Below are 17,084 nucleotides of genomic sequence, written 5' to 3'. Positions count from 1 at the left end.
ATCAGATAAACAGGGTTTTGAATAGAGCAGTGGCCCCGGATGGGACGTGCACTCTCCGTTCTTTTGAAAGAAACACCTATTGTTGATATGCCTGTAAACCGCTTTTGTGAAAAAGCTGATGGCATGACAGAATTATGATGAGCAATTTGTTCCCATGTTTTCTTTTACAGGTTACCACCGGTCTAAGAACTACATAAAGACCATTGTTCATGGTAAAACCGTGAGTTTTTCACATACAACCATAGGTTAGGGTACGCCTTAGCGTGCGTATACCGCCATGGTCTCACTATTTACAAAGGTCCTGATGAATGCTTAGCGGAACTTGCTAAATACAAGCAGAAACATGTTCATGTCAACCAATTTTTACACCCCATCGGATCTCCCAGCTCCATTGTTCAGTTGGTATTGATCCGTCACTGGTTTTTATTAGTACCCAAATCACCTAAAATAAAGTTTTTTTCAGGGAGAATTTGGCTACTTTTTAATTTGCACTATTTCACTTGCACGAAATCACAACCCGCTCCGCTGCAATTGCAGGCGTCGTAGCACACCGGAACGGCACTCGGCTGATCCGGTGGGGACCCAATGATGAAGCATGTCACCAACCAGGTTGGTGAGTGAGGGTCCTTTTAAAAACATATGTGTGTTTCTTTCAGTGTGTTTTTAAGCTGTCACTCTTTCGTTGTTGTTGGATATATTCCCCTGGGGGACTAAGAGTGCCTCTCTCCCTCACTCTCTTTTTGTTTGGGATATTCACGTTTAGCCAGACAATCTAACCTTTTCCATTATTCCACCACTCAACCCAGGGCCTGCAAGAGTGCCTCACCGCGCAACTGCGTTCCCTGCCCCCCACACTGCAGTCCAGTCAATGCCTCCTCAGTGTCAGTAAGCTCCCTTTCCAATCATCTCCTAGTAACCCCAACTCTCGACAAGCATTTCCCGCGTGTCACCAACTTTAGCGCGTACCAATACAATCCCCTATTAGAGGCGATGACCAATTAGTATCAAAATATTCAATAACCACCTCCCATAGTTCCTCTTGGAACGTGATATCCTTAAGAGCCTCAGGATAAAGTCACCATAAAGGGTTTCTCGTCCTGCCACCCCTTAGCTGCACAGGAGCGTGGTTGGACAGGAAACAGCCCAGTATGTGAGTCTGCTGAAGAGTGCGCATGCAGGCATATAACATGTGTATCCCTTGCTCCAGGGTGAGTTTTGTGCCAAATGTCTACGCAGCACAAACGTTCCATCACCACTTGCAGAGCCACTTTCATGTTGGGCTTGGTATGGAGCTTCTGGGTTGCCTATCTAGCGGCCCTTCAAGCATGCAGTTGAAGTCACTGGCACATATTATAGGCACTCCTGCGTACGGAAGCAGGAACTCCTCCATTGCCAATAAAACTCACCATCGTCTACATTCGGGGCATAAACTTTTAACATACATATCTCCGTCCTGTCTAGCAAACCATGGACTAAGACATACCTCCCCTCTATGTCCGCTGTATATCCATGGACCCGGAACGGGACCTGCTGGGCCACCCAAACTACTACTCCCCGTGCATAGGTGGAATATGTTGCTGCAAACATCTGACCCCTTCATTTCTTGTACAAATTCTGAATTTCAGGGTCTGAGAGTTGTGCCTCTTGCACCAATGCTACATGCATCCAGTGCCTGCGGAGATAGGTCTGCACTCGGTAGCGCTTCACAAAATAATTAAGCCCCCTGTCATTCCATGTTAGAAATTGTAATTTGTCCCATCCCGCCGCCTTGTGTTCCATCCCTGCCCTATCCGCCATTATCTCCGCCTTTGCTCCAGCCAATAAACATGACAACAGGAAAAGAAAAGAGCCCCCCACCTTCCAGGTAAACACATCACTAACAATTTGTGCCTCCCCAATCATCATTAACTCCCATGTTAGCAACTATCAGTCAATGTATGCCGACCGTCTAGGTACACCCAGCAGTGACGAATGATAATCAATATACAGTTTCCAAGGTAGCCCACAATAGACCCCCGATATCGCCTAGGCTTCCTGCAAAACACATTCAACACCAGGGGCCTTATTACAGAAATTGCACTAGGGACGCAGCAGGTGTTTGCGCCTGCTTTGTGCGCAACCGGGGCGCTTTGGTATTACAGAAGGGGCGCAGACAATTGTGCGTACCCTTCTGTAATACTGATAGCGCTGGTGCACTTAAAGTGCCAGCGATGTCTTCAGGGGGTGTTCCCTCATTTGCATGAGGGTGTGCCCCATGCAAATGAGGGAATCCCTTTGCAACTGTGCCCGCACCGCATCACAGATGCGGCTGCAGAGGCAAAGCCACTCTCAGGAGGCACACTGTCAGTGTGCCCCCCTGAGAGAAGCCCTCTGGAGGGGTGAAAAGGGGTCCCATGGACCCCCAGGCATCCCCTCACTGACTGCAGGGGGATCTCTAATCCCCTTTAAAAGTGCAGGCGGATTGCCCCCTGCACTGTGAAAACACAGAGCGGCTGCTTCAAAGTTTCTCCATATTTCACTTGAATGCGCATTCTATGTAATAGGGCACTCTTTCTCTTTTTGGGCCCGCCGCACCTATTTTAAGGTGAGCCAGGCGCAAACAGGGAAAGTGCAGTCTAATACATAATATGGCCCTAGGTGCTCCACTCCCTGTCACCACACAGACAACCATCAAAAATTACAGTGCCGGGCTGAGGAGATGTGCCAGCAGCAGCATACTATGGTGAGCCCAGGACTCACCGCACTACCCATAACCTCTCCACACACTTAAACACACACACTCTGTTACAACCCAGTCATACCCTAGCAAACAGCTGTCTCACAAGTCACTGATTCACAGACAAATAGAGTAAGGTAGATGAAGAATAGCGCGAGGGGAAGAAAGGAATGAAGAAGACGGAGTAATGAAGAATAAAAAAGTGTGAGGGGGAGAAAGAGGCACTCGCTCATCACATACAAGTACCCATCCCAGAAATACAATATATATATTGTTAGTTATATTTTTCTTTTTTACTGACACAGAAGTCCTACCTCTATATCTACGCATTCCATAAAGGTCACCTTCCCCTCTCCCACCTCCTCTTTTCATAACAAGTAAACAAACAATGGATGAGAAATTGGAAGGGTAGAGACTGGGACTTCTAATTGGTTTAATGAAGATTACGGTAAGTAAAAGGTTAGTTGCCCTCTCATGGAGTTCTCCTCATCCCCGTCATTAACATATGAGGATCTCACACACAAAAAACAGCCTCACCTTCATCAAATGCAGACAATACCAATGTATTGCTTTCACAATTGCATCCTTGCAGAGGAAAGAACTGCAGCACCAAAAAGTTTGTGTACAGAATCAGATAATTCCAAATGATAATATTTAATGAAAGAGTGCCAGGTGGCTGCCCTACAGATCTCAATTAGGGGAACCCCTGCTGCTTCAGCCCAAGAAGCTGAAACTCTCCTAGTGGAATGGCCCTGAATTGAACCTGCGAGAGTAATACTTTCAACATAATAAGTCTGAGAAATGGCTTGACGTATCCACCTACTCAGAGTAGACTTAGATACAGCCTTACCCTTGGAGACCGAGCTATGAGCTATAAAAGGAGAGGTTGAGTCTTGTAAGGAACTGTCTCGATCAAGATATATGGTCAAAGGCAGTTTAACGTATAGTGTTGATGGGATGGAAGAAACAGTCTCTTCTTGAAACACAGGAAGATCAGTTGCCTGGGAAAAATGAAATTGCATTGCCATCTTTGGGATGAATTCAGGGTCCAACCGGAAAATCGCCCTGTCTGAAAAAATATGGAGGTATGGGTATAAAATAATTCGCTCTTCAAAATCCCCAGTATATGTGCTAAAGTAATAGCAACTAGGTGACAGCAACGTAAGTGAGGATGTTTCAAGGTCCTCAGATGGTTCTTTTTGCAAACCCTAAGAATAACTGACAAATCCCATGATGGTAAAAGGTCATGAACAGATGGTTTTTGGAGTCAAAAACTTTTAATCAATCTTCAGAACAAAGAAACTATCTGAAAAAGGACTGCAAACTAAAAAAAGCCTCTAACAGCTACCCATTGAGCATTCAAAGTGGAAGGTGCCAAACCTATCCCTTTAAAGTTCTAGAAATCTATAAGTGCTAACATTGGTAGGGGCAGCAGAATGTTCAGTACACACCAAGAAAATGCTTTCAAATGTGTATCATAGGAGCAAAGAGTGGAGGCTCTTCTGGAAGACTAGAGGTTCCTAGCTGTTCAACAACCAGGCTGTCAGATGAACATGGATATATTGTCATGAGAGACACTGGAATGGAAGTGGTACCAGTGCAAGGCGAAGATACTGTCCCTGCACCATGGTGAAAAGCAGTGAAAACCAGATTGGTGCCATTAGATTCGCTTCGACCCTCTCTGTTCTGATTTTCCGTAAGACTCTCGAGAGAAGAAGAACTGGAGGGAATACATAAAGTGACCCTTGAGGCCATGGCACCAACATGGCATCCACTGCCCATGCCTGAGGGGATACTGTCTCTGTACAGAACTTAGGACACATTGTGTTTGACTGGGATGCAAACGGGTCATTCAATGGGAAGCCGAACTTGTGACAATTCTGATTGAACTGGTGTTTAGACAGGTGAAAGTTAACTGAGGACGGAACGTTGCGACTGAAATTGTCTGCCCAGTAATTTCACTCCCCTTTGATGTAAGCTGCTTTGAATGTCAGGACCCATTGTTCTGCCCATGAAAAAATCTGAAATTACACCTGGTTTACTCCCCCCAGTCTGTTCAGACAACACCATGCAACTGTATTGTCTGTCCTGACCCAGACATTCTTGGCTGTTAATGGAATGTGAAAGTATTGAAGAGCTTTTAGAATGACACACAACTCTCTCTAATCAGAGGACCGCCGTTTCTCTCAGGATGACCAGGGGCATTCTGTTCCTAAAGCTCCAGAACTGCATCCACCCCTTAGACTGGCATCTGTTGTTAATATTACTGGGGATGGGTACTGAAAGCGAACTCCTTTCTGGAGATGTTTGCTCTTCCTCCATCCGGCAAGCTCTTGAAAAAGCCAGGCACTAACGGGAAACCATTGCGCATACTTCTCTTAGCTCGGAAATCAATGAGCCAAACTGTGATTTACCACAGGATTTATATGAAACCAAGCCCATGGGACTACCGCTTTTGAAGCTGCCCAAGGCCCTGAACCCTGAGCCAAGTCCTGGTAGTAGCTTGTATTTTCTCATAGAGACTGCAGACCATAAACACAATAGTTTTCCACTTGTAGTCCATTAGAAATACTGTACCCTCTGTTGTATCAAACTGGTCTCCAATAAATTGCCTGATTAGTGACGGGACCAATTGCGACTTCTGTAGGTTGATAGGAATCCCAGTTGCAGGAGCAAGGTAGTTACTGCTGTCACTGCCTCTTCTGCCTTGGAAAAAGAGGGAGGAGAAAGCAACCAGTAATTAAGACAGCAATATGGTAAAACCATGAAGTTGTAAAAAAGCAACTACAGGTACCAATACCTTTGTGAAGACCTGTGGGGACGTCACACAAAGTGGGAGAGCATGAAACAGAAAATGAGAGCTTCCCATGGCAAACCTGAGTAACCATTGACTCTCCACATGCATCGGAATGTGGAAGTATGCATCTTAAATGTCCAGCATCATGAGAAAATCACCTTTTACCAAAAGAGGTATGAGACATTGAAAAGTCACCGTCTTGAAATATTCGACTGCCACAAAAGAATTTAGGCTTTGAGGTCCAGAACTGAATGAAAAGTTCCGTCTGACATTGTAATTCCAAACGTTTTATTGGTTCTTTCCGGAGTTGTGTGGTCTTCAGTACAACTTGTTGGGTTTCCTTGAAGGTGAATCGATAACCATTGTAAATAACTGAGTGGACCCAGGAATCGGTGATTGTTTGAATGCATTGATGATAGAAATGTTGTAGCAGGTCTCCCAGCGTAGAGGAATTTTCCTGGCTTTGGTCTTGTCTTGAAGAAGAGGGTTGAGATTTGTTTTAAAACGCAGCCCCCTTCCGCCGACCCAATACTCGATGGGGCTGTTTTCCTTGAGGTGAAGAAGCAAAAAAGTTTTTTGCGTGGACCTACTTGATGGGCTTTAATTATTTCTTCTCATCAGCAGCTTTCTGTAGCAGGTCATTCAATGCATGATCAAAAAGCTTGCCACTTGTAAATGGCTATTTATACAGTAAGGACTTTTAGCCGGACTCCTACTTCCAAGGCTTAAGCCCCAGAAATCTACACCCTGTAATCACTGGTCCTGCAATAGCTGACAAGGCCCATACATAATCCATCAAAAGTGGTGTCTGACATAAATTGACTCAATAGCTCCATCTTACCCAATAGCGGGGTAGGAACCTCATTGGCTTGCAGACATTCAGACGCCACATGAAAGTCCATTAACAAGACTTGAGTAGTGTAAGCCTAATAGGTATTGATTCTGGTAGCACAGTTTGCAGCAGCATAACAACTTATAATTGACACTTACACTTTTTTCTTCACTGGTTCGGAAAGTGTGGATTCATCCAAAGCCAAAGAAGAAGTTGACACCATGGAAGCAAGAATGATTTTAACCTTTGGAATTTGTGGAAGTGTTTCCTCAGAGCCTTTCAATAGCTATTTCTTGTTGAGAAATTTAGGGATAGATGACTTGTCCGCCTCCTTCTATTCCCGCAGTAGCATAGACTTAATGATATCATGTAAAGACAGAATGTTAGGCTCTAAGGCATTATATAGCACACAAAAATAATCACTGTCCTGAGCCTTATCCTCAAAACCTTAAAGATTTCTCCTAGGCATAGCTGCTGGATATAGTGACCTTTAGGCTCTTCAGCTCCATCCTCTCCAGCATCAATTTTTGTCCGCTTGGGCTGTTACTCCAATAAAGCAAAATCTACACCTTCTTTGCCTCACTGTCATTCCTGTCCAGGCTATCTACGTGTTTTCTTTTCTAAGACTTTTCTTGCCTCCATTGTGAACCAGGAAGTGGAACCTTTATTAAGTATCCACCTTCCTGTTTATAATTATTTCCATGGTACCAAGTCCACCTGCCGAGACTCAAAATGCATGGAAACAGCCCCATTCACCTCCCCCTGCCCGCCTTAACCAAACACACCTGCAAGAGTCTGGGATAATTCCTGAGAGCACTGATATGTCACCTCTGATTGTAGTCTAACCTCACCTCCCCAGCTCTGCACATGGGCTGGGAGATACGAACAAAGCGGATCAGACAAAGAAACTGCCTGCCCCGCAGGACTGTATGAAGCCAATATTGTCCTACATAAAATGCATGTACCTACACCCTTTCCCTTTTCCAGGAACAGTTGTTTCAATGTCGGATTAGCTGTAGACAGGAGGTGGGAGAGAGAAAGGTGACATTTATGGTATGAATTGACATAGAGGTAGGAGTTCTGTGTCAGTAGAAAAACATATCATAACTTTAACACGCAATGGGCTATCGTGAAGGCAGGGGTGCCTCATATGTTAATGACTAGGAGGAGGAGGACTCCATGAGCGGGTAATGAAAATGTGTTACTTGTAATGTTTACTTTCTTTGACAGATTAAAGACAGATATACTGGTTTTGGCAATGTTCTCTCTTTTGTCTCCATCTTATAATCATTTTATTCCAGAGCACTCCCGTCTCTTTCCACCTTTCCATATGCATTTACTTGTTTCTTTCTGTTGTTTTCTCTCAATATCTCATTTCCCCCTTCCAACTCTCTCCCTCTCCTCCCTCAACCTTTTATCTTCTAGATTGCTGTTCTCAAAGGATCACATTCACTTTCTCCTGTACCCCACAACTCAGAATTTCATATAAGTTTGTGTTTAGTGACATGCACAAGGAACTAGAAACCGCATGAGGTTTAAAATATTAGCTCTGTTAATCCTGTTATGTGAATCGGCACCAGTACAGATGCTTTTTTAAGTTTTTAATTTATGGTTCACATTAGTATTGTTATGTTATGTTATAAATTTTATAGAGCCCACAGCTGCCCCAGCAGAGGGGCGTCCCAGCGCTAAAATGCAACTGTCATAGGCAGACCGAGTGACGCACAGAAAGACCAATTATGCAGGAAAAAGATACGTTTTTATGGCTTTAAGGAATAGTGCATGGTTTTGGATACTTCTGATACTCAACAGGGAGGAAGTTCCAAAACTTTAGAGCGAGAACACGGAAGGAGGGCTCTCCTGCCCGTACTCTTTTAACCCGGGGAACAACTGCCAGGTGCTGGCCTTTGGAGCGCTGCTGGCGGACATGTAGCGCATAAAGAGATTAGCCAGAATATCGGGGATCGGAAATTCATGATTATATGGGTGATACAGAGAGTTTTAAACTGGATACATTTCTGCATCAGCAGCCAATGCAGTCTGTGGATAGAGACTGTAGTGGAACAGGTTTTTGGCTAGCCGAGGAGTGTCCGTACGGCAGCATTTTGTACCCTTTGAACGCGAAGTATCTTTGCTTTACTAGCCCCAAGGTATAGGGAACTAGCATAGTCCAGCCTGGATAGTATTGTAGCCCGGATCATCACCTGATGGATGGTGGGTTCAAAGAATCCCAACAGAGGTTTAAGCCCACGTAGGAGCCCAAAGTAGACCCCGGCTACCGCTTTAGTTCGAGCCTGAAAAGTCAGAGCAGACTCCACCCAAACTGTCTGTTTTGGGGCAGGTGGGAAACTCAGAGTAGATGTCCACCAATGCTCGATCCACAGGTGAGTATCTTTACTCCCCAATAAGATCTTGGATTTACTGGCATCTAGTTGGAGGCAGTTGGCAGTCATACAGTCTGCGATAGCTGTTAGATCTTCCTTTAACTTGAGCGCATCCTGCGCAGAATCATCTGATAGTGCTACCACCAACTGTGTGTCATCCGCATAGGATACCACAGTTAGTCCTCTGCTCCTGTCTACTGCTGCTAGGGGTTGAATGTCGATGTAAAATAGGGTAGGGCTCAGAGCCGATCCCTGAGAAACCCCTTGGTGGGCAGCATGCACCGGGGAGTTCAAGTGAGGGATGGACACTTTGAAGGAAGTGAGCCAGCCCAGGGCAGGGCCGCCAACACCGATGTCCTGTAAGCGCTGCAGCAGGATCTGGTGGGACACACTGTCGAACGCATCGCTTAGATCCAGTAGGATCAGAGCTGTGGTGCGACCGACATCTAACGCGCCCCTTAGATGTTCTGTTACAGCCAGAAGGGCGGTTTCTGTGCTGTGACGTGGGTGGAAGCCATTCTGGGAAGGGTCCAGCAGATTGTTATCTTCGCTGAACATAGTAAGAATAGAATTGATGTAAGCTTCAGTGATCTTAGATACCAACGGGAGGAGAGAGATAGGACAGCTATTCTCCGGTTTTGAGGCATCCTGCGTAGGTTTTTTAAGTAAAGGGACTATCTTGGCATGTTTCCCGGCCATGGGGACCTCTGCAGAGGACATAGATAGATTGATAAGTTTGCAGAAAGGAGAAAGAAGCTGAGGTAAGAATTTCTGAAATTGATCCGGTTTGAGAGGGTTTGCAGGAGATCCTGATTTAAGTTTATTGCAGATCAACGCATCCCTTCTTGAGAGTGCGCTGGGAAGACAAAGAGTGTAGGAGTATCACAGGGCCACGGGAGGGGCCTGTCCGATCTAAGCGTGGAGGAAAGTCCTGCAGATGCTCTCGACCTTCTTGATAAAGAAGTCTGCGAGGACCTCGCATTGCTGTTTAGAGGCAATCGGGGGTGCTTTGGGTTGCCCCGAAAATTTAAGATCTTTAAGCAGGGAGAAGATACATTTAGCAGGGTTACTGCTATTTCTAATCTCATCGGCAAAGTAGGCAGCTCTTTCCTTCTGAATGGCCCTATGATAGTTCTTAATGGCTACACGGTATGAATATGCAATGTTACAACGCATGGGATACATCGCATGCCATTACAACGCAGTCGTTACAACGACTGTGTTGTTACATCGCATATCACTACAACGCAAGTTGTTACGACTTGCTGTAGGGGGCGCTGGATGTTGGAATAGTATAACTTACTATTCCAACTCCAGTCTGTGCAGCAGTAGTGAAGGTGTTGGATTTTAAATCCAACACCTTCTGCCCCCTACAGCAAGTCGTATTAACGTCTTGCGTTGTAAGGGTTTGCGATGTAACAACGCAGTTGTTGTAACAACTGCGTTGTAATGGCATGTGATGTATTGCATGTGATGTAAAGGATGTTTCCCCAAGGTATTGTATTTTCAAGACTGGATCATAGACCCACCTCCACGGCCGTTCAAGGCTTTTACAGGTTTTCGAGACTAAGGTTAGGTTGCCATTGTACCACAGGCTCGACTGGGTATTGTGACTCTGGGATCCCCTGGCAGGAATGAGGGTGTCAAGGGAGTGAGTGAGCCAGTAACATAGAGTGCTCTCAGCCCCGTCAGGGTTGTCAGGAAGGCTGGGGGTGTGACTTAGGAGAAGGGCAAAATGCTTGGTATCAAGTTTATGCCACGGGCGCTTTAAAACTGGTTTACGAGCTGCGCCCTGGAGGGGACCAAGTCCCTGTAATGCCATGGATACCAGGTAATGGTCTGGCCCGCTCATAGGGATAGGTGTATTGACTGTGAGAGCGGGAAGGTTGGAAAAAACAGGATCCAATAAATGTCCAGCTGAGTGTGTGCAGCCGCGGTCTTCCTGGGTAAGTTGGAGGGCGGGAAGTTCACAATTTGTTTTTCCAAACTCACAGTCTGCATCTAAATGCAGGTTAAGTTCTCCAATGATGCTGAAATTGGCTGATCTGATGGCAAGAAATGCCAGATGCTGCAATAAACGCATCCCTGAACTCTTTGAAATGCCCTGGAAGGCGATACACCAGGAGTCCAGACAGTGTGAAATCGACATTGAAAGAAATCCTGAAACGTGCACATTCACAGCCCACCAGGGCCTCTTTAATCAGGGTGCAAGTGTAGCCTGTTTTAAAAATAATTTGATGCCACCACCCCAGGCCCCTCTATTGAGTGTCATAATATTATAACCCTGAGGCAAGGCCAGACCAGGCCCGCCTCCGTATTGACAGTGAGCCATGTCGCTTTGAGAGAGAATATCCGGTGTCTTATCATGGAGTAAGTCAAATACTTCAGTGAAATGTTTCACTAAGGAACGGCAATTCAAGCTGTGGAGTTTGACAGTATGTGAAGGGGGAGATAAGAGAGTTGCAACTGCCAAAGAGTTGAAACTGCACCGTATACAGCAGAAGGGACCCTGCAGTGCGACACAAAGTTGATGAGCGCAGGACTTACACCCTTGCTGATGGTGAATAAGTCCTCCCGAGAGTATGCATGCTTAGCACAGACCAAACTAGCCTCATGTCTGGCATCTGGCGTCGACAGGCGCGGACGGGCGCAGACGGGCTAGCCTTTGGCGCCCCTTTGGCACGCCAGCAGCTCGTCTGCTGCCAGTGTCTTGCCGGGGGGCACAAATGGCTCCTCCTGGTCAAGCTTCTGATTGTATGAGGAAAGCCCATCAGCGCTCAGCCTGGCCTTGACAGCGCGGAAACAAAGTGAGCCCAAACACAGTGAATTAACAACACAATTGGTAAAAGAAGTAAAATGTTTAAAAAGTTTAAAAATAGCAGAGCAGCAACGAGCGTGAACAGTTTGACAAAGCTGGGTGTCCACACCATGGCAGGCAATAATGGCCAAGTGGTGGTGGTGGGGGGGGGGGGGTACAAATGGCTCCTCCCGGTCGAGCTACTGATTGGAAGAGGAAAGCCAATCAACGCTCAGCCTGGCCGTGACAGCGCGGAAACTTACAGCCTGATTCATCAAGGGGCCGTTTTGCGAGCCCCTAATAGCGAATCATAGCGATTCGCTATTGAGGACTCGCAAAACGGTATTCATGTAGGAATTGCTAAATAAATAGCGATTCCTACACATTCCTTATTTGCGAGTAGCAAATTGCTACTCGCAAATAAGGAATAACTCCCCATTCATTCCTATGGGCCAAAAGGCCCATAGGAATGAATGGGGAGTATCCCTTATTTGCGAGTAACAATTTGCTACTCGCAAATAAGATAGCGATTTTAAGGGTGCCAGGGGTGTCCAAAGGACACCCTGTAGCACCCCTTAAATGCACATTTGAACAGGTGTTGCGCACACACATGTCCAAAGGACATGTGTGTGTGTAACATGCAAAAGAAAAAAATGCACTTAAGTGCTTTTTACACTATTTTCGCAATTTACCACCAAGTCAGACTTGGTGGTAAATTGCGACCAAATATTGCAATTTCGCAATTTCTAATTGGTTGATGAATTGCATTTAAGGAATCTCTATTAGAGATTCCTTAAATCCAATTCCTCGCAAATAAGCGAATTCTTAAATAGCGATTTTTGCATTTGGGATGATGAATCCCAAATGCAAAAATTGCACTCGCAAAAGGCAAGATTCTGAGAATCTTGCCCTTTGCGAGTGCAATTTAGCTTGATGAATCAGGCTGTAAGTGAGCTCAAACACAGTGAATTAGCAACACAATCGGTAAAAGAAGTAAAATGTTTTAAAAGTTTAAAAATAGGCGAAGGCCCTGTATCTTCTCTAAAGAATATGTGAACCATATCAGAAAGTAAAGGATCAATCTCTTTTAAACACTCCTCGGTTTTGAGACAAAATATGGAGTCTAAAGTTTAATCGTACTGAGTAGACGATTAAAACGTTCTAGTATATTTTCCAAAAGCAAGTGGATTTCTCTCAAGCTAAATGCAGAGCTTCACTGAAATTACTTAGGATCCATGCTTTGCTTAAAGAGAAATTAAATTAGATGCTATAGCATCTTCCAGTCTACATAGCTGCCCGCTTCCTCTTCAAAATGGGTGATTCATTTATGGTTACGGTTTTGCTGAAAATCAATGCTTGGCAATGGTGATTCAAAAGGTTTCAGAAGTTAGGATCTGAACATAGAATTTTCAGAATCAAGAGCTGAAAGTAGTCGTCTCCTCCTATTGTCTTGTAACATTTCTGTTTGTTGCTTTCAGTGTACGCCCAAGTGTGGTCCAGGATTCAAGCATCGCATTGTTCTGTGCAAGAGCAGCGACCTTTCCAAAACGTTCCCGCCAACAAACTGTGCAGAGGAAAACAAGCCACCCGTCCGCCTCCGTTGTAGTTTGGGCCGCTGCCCTCCTCCACGCTGGATCACTGGAGAGTGGGGTCAGGTAAGAGGAATAACACATGTAGGAGGGAATCCTCTTTCCCTAAAGTTATTGAAGGATGGAAGGTGTACTTTTAAAACACACTGGGTGTATCTGCTGCTATTTCATGAAATCTGTTGTAGTTTTTCAGTCTCTCACCTTGGAATCAGGACACCTGAGTTATAATCCATCTTTGACATTTGAGCAAAACATTCTTTGATTCTGAATAAATCAGCTATGGTGTCTTTTAAACCCATATGAAATTAGTGGTTGCAAAAACACACTGCCATTAATTGCAAATATACCAATAGTCAGGTGTATTTTTGCACCCGATTTAGACTTGCACACGAAAGCGGGACTTACAAATGCAAACGGAAAGTCTGGACTGGCTATTCTGTTACTCTGTAATTTCTACTGATATTTAGAAATCTACTACATGTATGCGATCTAAAATCTCTTCCAAGCTTCACTAATTTAAAGTGCCCCATTGACCCCCAGGTTTCTACTATGTAAAGATTAATACACATATACACATACCCTACTAGATACAAGTTCTATCACAATGTAGATCTGTTCAAACAATGCAGTGACACTTTTAAAATTATGGTTTTCTTGGCTTAGCATACTATCATCCTAAAGCCCGGGAGGTTCTGCAGGGAATTGTGGAGGAGGGGTTGCTGGTTGACGGCTGGAGACATCTACACCCTTTAACATTGGAGGGCACGCACTTTACCTTTTACACGGGCACATGGGCAAGCTTGGATTATTTTTTCCTATCGCAAGCCATAGCGGGTAGTATAACTAATGCCACACATCTTGCTCGTACCTATTCGGATCATTGCCCAGTGCGGGTGGCATTGCACATGCCTGGGATCGGCTGCCCTAGACCAAGATGGCGGCTGCAACCAACAGCCCTGCTAGATACAGTCTTCAGAGAGGAACTGCGGGCAGACATACTTGAGTTCTTTCCACGCAATAAGGGCTCCGTGGCCACAGTGGAAATGGTGTGGGAAGCCTTTAAGGTTACTATCCGAGGCTGTCTCTGCTAATGACGCAAATCGTCCTCCCTGATCAGTCGGGGTTCGTCCCGTCCAAAGAGGACCAGTCACAACCTCCGTACTCTTTTCTCATTGATACAAACCGTGGCACCGGAGTTTCCTCTATCGGCTGTGTTTTTAGATGCCTCCAAGGCATTTGACTCCATAGAATGGTCTTACCTTTTTACGGTGTTACAAAGGATGGGCTTTCCCCCCTTCTTTATGGCATGGGTGAACTTGCTATACAATACTCCTACTGCAAGGGTGATGGTGAATGGACATCTCTCACCTGCTATTTCTATTTCCAGGGGTACCCGGCAGGGATGTCCTCTATCTCCCCTCCTTTTTGCGATAGCAATCGAGCCACTGGCATGCCGATTTAGGCAATTACACCAGGATAGCGCGTTCCGATGCTTGCAGAGACAGATCTCTGTGTCGCTATATGCGGACGATGTGACGCTTTATGTCACGGACCCGCAGACTAAGCTTAATGCTCTGCTGCGAGAATCTTTGGGCGAATATCGGGCATAACTATCAACTGGAGCAAGTCTCAACTTCTTCCGTTGACACCGGCAGTAACTGAATTTCCCCTAGATTATCCTGTGGAATGGTGCCACACTGATTTAAAATACCTGGGGATTAGGGTTTCCAGAGATCGGGAGGAAACGCTGTGGATGAATTATGGTACTGCCATATCGAAGCTTCAGGACAGTGTCACTCGCTGGATTGCCCTCCCTTTGTCGATGGCAGGTCGCGTGTCACTGATTTATCTGTTCCTCAATATTCTGTACCATCCAGGGGCCTTTTTCTTCAAGACCTTGAAAACAGAACTGATCCGACAGGTGTGGGCAGGGCGACAGCCGAGGCTTAAATGGAGTGTTATGGCTCAGCCTTATGGTAAAGGCGGCTTTGACATCCCTGATTTCGAAGCTTATTACATTAGTGCCCAAGCACATTTTTTTATACCACTGGCTTAAACCCACACGATATATGCCTCAGATAGCCCTAGAGGACTGAATTGCACGACCGTTGCCCCTAAATGGTATTGTGCATGGGCCAGCGGCGGTTGTGGAGACACCACCGACAACGGTGTCTTGCACTATTGATGCATGGCATAGGATATTGCGCAGGCTGCGGCTTCCTCTGCTTTATGCGCCTGCCCTGCCCTTGACATATCACCCACGTCTGACGGTTCTACATGAGACCGGCTTTCAAAGGATGTGTAGACGCCTACAGGTGTCGGTATGGGGGGATCTGTTTTTCAATGGAGAGTTCTGTACCCAAGAGCAGGTTTTTGGTGGCATCGTCCCTACCCCACTTGACATTTTCTACTACATACGCCTCCGGGAGGGACTGAAATGCCTCGTCTCTGACTACCCGAGAGAGCTGGAAGTTGTCCCTCTCTTAAGTGTTGTGCTTAATAGCACAGATGGCTCCCATTTGGTATCTAACATTTACAGCAGTATCAGAGCACAGACCCTGGAGGTAGAGGGCACGGCCAGGAGTCGTTGGGGTACTGATTTTGGCAGGGAGATAACTGATGAACAATCGTCATATTGCTGTGGAGTGACGGAGCGCATCACCTCGAGTTGTAGGTTCAAAATTATTCATTATAAATTTCTACATAGGGTGTATTACACGGCAGCTAGGAACTATAGATTTCAATTGGCTGATACTGACTGCTGTGAAAGGTGTGAGCAACTGGGGGCGGATTTTTTTCATTTGGCATGGACATTCCACAGATCTGGTTGTATTGGGAGCAGGTCCATGCTGCATTAGAGAATATACTGGATCTACGTTTTGAAATGGACCCCTTGACTTTTATTATCGGGCACACAGCGCATGTGCCGAAGGGTAGCCGAAAATTTGTAGACACTGTCCTGTTATTCGCTAAACGGAGACTTGTATGTAGATGGGGAAGGGGGAGAGCCCCGAAATTTAAGGAATGGTTGCAAGACATGTTATATTGTCAGGATCAGAATAGCATTTATGCTGAGACTCAGCCTCTGGCATCTAGGCCCAAAGACATTTGGGGACCACTCCAGGCATATATCTTGCAACAAGGGGATTCTGATGGGGATATCTGGGGAGGGACGGATGATGGGGGGGAAGGGTGAGGGAGATGTTCTACTAATCCGTGCTATGGCCAAAGTGACTGATTTGTTGGACAATTGAGGCGATGGTGCAGAGTTTACCTATGGTATTTGTAGGATAACGCTGTGCGGGGTATACTTGTGCTGTACCATGTATTTGATTGCTGCCTTCTTATTTAAATTTGCATGTACACGATTGTTTCGGTTTGGCCTCTATGAATTCTAATACCTGAATGGACTCAATTTCCTTATATTATATTGGCAACATAGTATATTATTTCTGATTATGCGTTTACCCTGACGATGTGTTACAGTGCTGTGCTCTTTTTGTTAGTTTTTTTTGTGTTTGACTTGTTTTATTGACTAAATCAAAAATAAAAATATTAACAAAAATAAAAAATGATGGTGTTCATGAACTAATAGCAAGCATTTCTCTTCTGTCAAAGTCGAATTGACGAAATATTGAATTGTACATGCATACAAGGTAAAAATTCTAAAATATTTTAATATCAACAATTTAGCCCAAAAGTGTATTGAAAAAGCCTAACCATTGCAAGCTAAGGTGTTATTAAAGGGCCTTTTTAACCAGCTTCCTAGGGCAGACATTATCATAAGCGACTTAAACGAAGTGAAAACAAAGTATTACAAATTCTCAACAACCAAATCTACACAAGTAACACTTTGTTTTACCTTCTGGGAAGGGTGGTCTATACCTTTCAATGTTTGGAGCTCCATGCAACCTGATGAAGTCCTTCTCAAATGTGATTCCTATTTGAAACATTGTCAATGGTATTTTT

At 45.1% G+C, this 17,084-nt stretch overlaps 1 protein-coding gene across 1 annotated transcript in view; it reads left to right on the top strand.

Moving 5' to 3' along the window:
* LOC144820131 (A disintegrin and metalloproteinase with thrombospondin motifs 6) overlaps positions 1-17,084 on the top strand; it is a 463,746-nt gene that overhangs the window by 367,046 nt on the left and 79,616 nt on the right. Inside the window, exon 12 of the mRNA XM_078677765.1 lies at positions 13,005-13,181. Coding sequence (XP_078533891.1) covers positions 13,005-13,181 — 177 coding nt within the window. The remainder of the gene's footprint in view (positions 1-13,004; positions 13,182-17,084) is intronic.

This window comes from Lissotriton helveticus, chromosome 2_1 (assembly GCF_964261635.1).
Source record: "Lissotriton helveticus chromosome 2_1, aLisHel1.1, whole genome shotgun sequence".
NCBI classification, from domain to species: Eukaryota; Metazoa; Chordata; class Amphibia; order Caudata; family Salamandridae; genus Lissotriton; species Lissotriton helveticus.
This window is presented reverse-complemented; position numbering and strand designations above follow the sequence as displayed.